Source organism: Mastomys coucha, unplaced genomic scaffold, assembly GCF_008632895.1.
Source record: "Mastomys coucha isolate ucsf_1 unplaced genomic scaffold, UCSF_Mcou_1 pScaffold13, whole genome shotgun sequence".
Lineage (NCBI taxonomy): Eukaryota > Metazoa > Chordata > Mammalia > Rodentia > Muridae > Mastomys > Mastomys coucha.
In genome coordinates, this window is record NW_022196895.1 from 42,393,922 (window position 1) to 42,399,235 (window position 5,314).

The 5,314-nt window shown below is 40.2% G+C and overlaps 1 protein-coding gene across 1 annotated transcript in view; it reads right to left on the minus strand.

Annotated features, from left to right (window-relative positions):
* Positions 1–609: 609 nt before the first annotated feature.
* The window catches only part of Fem1c (fem-1 homolog C), a 19,622-nt gene continuing 14,917 nt past the window's right edge, over positions 610–5,314 (minus strand). Inside the window, exon 3 of the mRNA XM_031365631.1 lies at positions 610–2,172. Coding sequence (XP_031221491.1) covers positions 863–2,172 — 1,310 coding nt within the window. The 3' untranslated portion in view covers positions 610–862. The remainder of the gene's footprint in view (positions 2,173–5,314) is intronic.

The window sequence follows — 5,314 nt, forward strand, 5'->3', positions numbered from 1 at the left end:
GAGGTCTTCCTTTTCTGCATGATATCCTAAGATGACAGACCTAAATTTCAACTGGGTTAATGACTTCTAATAGATTTGTTTCCCAAATTTAGCATACAAAATTTTCTGTGGATTGAAGAAAGAAACCTCAGATGTGAAGAAATAAAGCAAGAACAAAACATAAAATTTTTAAAAGCTTGAGCTCAAACAGCTTACCGGCAACTCTAGAATGTGACATGCTCCAAGAGTGCGTCTGTGAAATGAACTTCGCAACTTAAGAAAACAGTGTTCTGAGTTGAAGTTGCCCAACTGCTACATAGAGAATATGCCAACACACGACAGTCCCAGTTTAAGCCGGTGCATAGAGAAGATAAAGCACTTATGGTAACTGCAAATGGTGAACAAGTCCGTAAGGTTATGACTGAGCACGGACCCAAAGGTTCAGGGACCACTGGAGCAGAAATGGTTTGGGAGAAAAAAGTGGAAACAGGCAAAACTTGAAGACAGAAGTGGGAGCTGGGGAGGATGACTTTCAATTGTATAAAATTCACAAACTAGTAAAATATAAAGACATCACTGAAAAACAGTTAACTCTGTCCCAAACACCCAACAGCAAACGAAATCAGAATGGCCTTTGGCAGACAATTTTAGAAATCTGAATATGACATTACATTTCTCAATAATTCACAACAATATATTATATGGTATATTTATATTAAATACTGGGAAACCAATCCTGCAAATTTGATGCTTACAATGCTTTAGCCAATGAGAGCACAATGATATCAAGCTAAATGAATGCTGGTGTTATCACAACAGTGCTCACTTATGACACAACTGTTCCCAATTCGTGCTTTAACAGTGCTGAAGCACAATCGAATTATCATCTATGAAGTGAAACAAAGGTCTCTAGCTTTTCTGGGATGTTCCCTTTGTAATGGATTCTATGATTCACGATGACACGAGCAGCAAGACACTGCAATGTGGTATGATTTATGGGCTGGATCAAATTTTTAGCTATCTCCTTCTCATCCAGCAAGTCACTAGCAGTCTGTTTGTGTAAGTTTGTGGCATCAAAATGTGCACCTGATTTAATAAGGAGATTCATGATGTCTGGATGGTTGTTCAGAGCAGCGATATGTAGGGGACTGTTGTCATCAGAGTCTCTGACATTCACATCAGCACCACATTCTATCAGTATCGCAGTAACTTGCAGAGATGGGAACTTACAAACAGGGTACCGCCCTACACATGTAGTATTCTTGTCCACAGCCAGATGCAGAGGGCTGAAGTTATTCTTTCCTCTTGGATGCAGCTTAAGAAACCTGTAGATGGTCTGCTTTTTGAAATGATCTTGTTCTACAGTACAAGGAACTTTTTCTAATAAGCAAATTAAATGCAAAATGATGGAAAGAGCCTTATTTAACTGCAATGGGTCAGCTGGACACTGAGTTTGTTTGATAGCTCGCTCAATTTCAAGGACACTTTTGCACAGTATGCCCATGAGATCATCAAATGTAACAGTAGTACCCAGCAAGCCTTTAGCCCTGTCCTGTAGCATAAAGGAGAACAGTTCTGCAAAAGACAGTAAGCTGCTGGCAGTCATTGGGCTTAAAGGGTCCAAATTGCTCTGCTGCATATCCAAAGCATACTTCCATAGGTTGATGCAACGCTTAAAATTTCCAGAGTCAGCGTAGACAGCACCCCTATATCTAATGTAGTAAGAGGTATCGGGATGAGAAGGACCAAGAATCCGTTCCCTAATTAACAGCGCTTGCATTCTCATCTCATCAGGATCAGCAATAAGACCTTCTAACTCTTCTGCACTGTTTACCTCCTTGGCATAATCATAAGCCATTATTAGTGTCTGTGGAACTGGTTTACTAATTATATTAGTCCTATCACTGTACCTCATGTTCATTGCCTTTTTCCAGTATTTCAAAGCCCCAAGTAAATCTCTTTTTTTATCTACAAACGTAGCTCCCAGAAGCTCTAGAGCATTAATACGTTCTGTCTTGCTTGTCTGGGCATGGTGTGTAAGAAAATCCACAATGTTAGTGTGACCAGTCACACTTGCAGAGAGAAGAGGAGTCATTCCGTAGCCATCTTTTTCCATCTTGGCACAATACATAAGCAGCATCTTCATGATGTCCAAGCTTCCAGACTCTGCACAATCATGCAATGCAGTATTGCCTTCAAGAGAGAGGAAAGAACATACTGTGAAGCCCCGGGGCCAGGATATAATGTAACCGCCTCCCAAAGCTTCAATCCTTATGGCAACTCTAAGCCAACCATAAGAGGTATTATAATTACAAAGGTTAAAACAGTTACCTTCAGCACCTAACATTTGTGTCTGATGCACAGCAGGAGCTGAAGGAAATACTTATTAAACTTCCTGAACAAATAACTTGACCTTGACTAAAACAAGTATGAAAAGGAAAACAAAACAACACAATACCCTCGGCACTTTTCATTCATAGTCAACGAAAGTGAATATTCTGTGACTCTAAAGCATATTCTCTGAACAATGAGTGAAATAAAACTCATAAAAAATTCAAAAGTCATTTGTAGGTTTCTGGGTCAGTTTCTCCATTTATAAATGGAAAACCTAGTCTTTAAGATCTAAGATTCTGGGCTGATGAGATGGCTCAGCGGTTAAGAGCACTGAGTTCAAATCCCAGCAACCACATGGTGGCTCACAACCACCCGTAATGAGATCTGATACCCTCTTCTGGTGTGTCTGAAGTCAGCTACAGTGTATAATGTATAATAATAACTTAAAAAAAAAATCTAAGATTCTTCCATCTGACTTTAGTAGAGGATAAAATTTTTTTTCAAAAATCCTGAATATCAAATGAGTTCTAACTATTAAAGCCAATATTCGTTATATATTCTTCAAAACACTGCTCTCATAGGAAAAACAAATCCACTAAAACCTGAAAAATGAGTGGTATGATGTAACCCCTCAAAGGATATATACAAAATCCTCTGAGAATGGGTTAAGTCCTATTATAATTTAATTTTTTAAATATTGATTTAAATGTACTAAATATCCTAACACTATCTCATCATCCCTCAAATGAATTAAAATTGACAAAAGGCACTGGCACTTTATTAACAGCCTATAGAAACAGTATGACATAAACATCAAATATTACATACAAGGGCAATAATAACCTTTTGACTGATGATCGGAAGCAAAGCCACCATGCAGATCTTTGGTATGGATATACAATGTTGAATGAAGTGTTCAGAATGAATCATTCTGGGCATATTTATTCAAAGTTAACAAAGCAGACTAAAACTGCCACGCTCAGAAAGAACTCACAAGGTCAGCCTCAGGTTGGCATCTGGAAACTTGTTCTCTACACCAGCATAATCCCTAAATGATAGGGGTGGCTCACTGTGTCAAACTGTAGTTTATGAAGTTTATGTTAAACAGTTGATTTTTGTCCAGGAGTCTGAAATTTGGGATATAGTTAGGCAAAAGGTACCTGTGACACCCAGGCCTTAATAACAACCTTAAGTGCTAAATCTGTCATGGGTTTCCCTATGCCAAAATACTATGTGTTTTTTCATTATTGAGGAAGAGTGCTCTTTGTGAAAGGGGAAAGCATGAAGAGGCCTCCACATGCCCTTTCTAGACCTCACCCTTGACTCTTCCCTATGTGTCTCCTTATGATATCACTTAATAAATCTTACCTATGAATACCATTCTAGTGAGTCACCTTCAAATATCAGGGTGCTTTGGAGGACCTGCAACATAGTATGTATCCCAGGAAGTGATGTGAAGATGAATACTTTAAATAACAAATTTACTTTAGAATTAAAGTTGGGAGTTGGGAGAGCCTCCGAGGTGGATCTTTTAAAGCTCAGTGAGTAAAGTGTTTTGACAACCATGTGTGAAGGTCTGAGTATGAATCTTCAGAAACCATGTAAATCTCATGTAAGCCAAAAATCGCAGTGTTTCTACACTAAGATAGGAAGTGGAAACCGAATTCCAGAGTTTATGAACCAACTAGCCTGGTACATATAGAACTGACATACACACACACACCCCCAAAAAACAACAAACCACAAAGAGACCCTACAAACACATGAGCCATGGTATGTACACACAGAGGCAAACATAGGCACATACACACACACACACACACACAGAGGCAAACACAGGCACACACACACACACACATACACAATGAATATGGCTTTGCACCAGGTGCAGTGGCTCACGCCTTTAAAATCCAGTACATGGGAGGCAGAAGCAAGGTAGATCTCTGAGTTCAAGGTCATCCAGGTCTTGAGAGAGAGCTTCAGGATAGCCAGAGCTGTTCTACCCCAGAGGACTAGGTGGGTCAGATGAAAATACAGAGAGCAAATGACAGATGGGAAAGGTCTATAAGAGACAATGGGAACAGGGCCAAGAGGTCAGCGTGCTTAAAGCCATAATTCCAAAATATGAAAACGAGCCAACAGCAGAATTTAAGAAGAGAGTTTGAGAAAAGTTTCAAGTTAATGAAAGCCAAGAAGGATAAAGACAAACACAAAGGGGACTCATCACATTGGCTTGCAGAGTAGAGATTGGGGAGTTAAGCAGTGGCTGTCATCATGTGAAGAGCTGCTGCTCAGTCCAGGAAGCTGGGTTGCCTCTGGAGTTCCAACAAGAAATGGGGCCCCAAAGAATTCTTGCAGAGACACTGACTTTCCAGTCCATCTTGGAGGGCTGAAGAGATGAGGTTGTGGTGTCAGCGTGGGCTGATAGTAGCGATGGTACTCATGAACAAGGGTGAAAGCAAAGAGCCAAACTAGCCTCCTCTTCCCCCCTCTGATAGCAGGGATGCCAACCAGAAGGTGCTGTCCACTTGGGTTGGTGTGAGGATTCTGAGTCCTCCCTTAGACCATTGCAGAATACCTAAATAGACATGCACAAAGGCCTCTTGAATCTAGGTGCAACCAAACTGACATTAACCATCACAGTACCTGAAGGACGATCCCTCTGGTTTCCACAGATACACACTCATACACACACAGCGAACACACAGATGATTTGAGCTGTGCTGTAACAATATGATCCTCCAAGTACTATCAATATTTGCTTCTAGTGTTTGAGTACATGTAGTAACATCCTCAGTTATTTTATTAAATTTAATTTCCTTTCCCATGGTGGCTTGTATATTTGTAGTTCAGCTTTGCCCTGTGGAACTGCAGCCTCAAGTAGAGAACACGGTTCCAAAGCTCCCTCTCAAATAGACCGTGGCTGCAGTTGTCTCCAGTCTGCAGTGCAAGCTGTTGAGAGGCCTATTTTTCACCTGTTTTCTTTTCTTTCTTTTTTTTT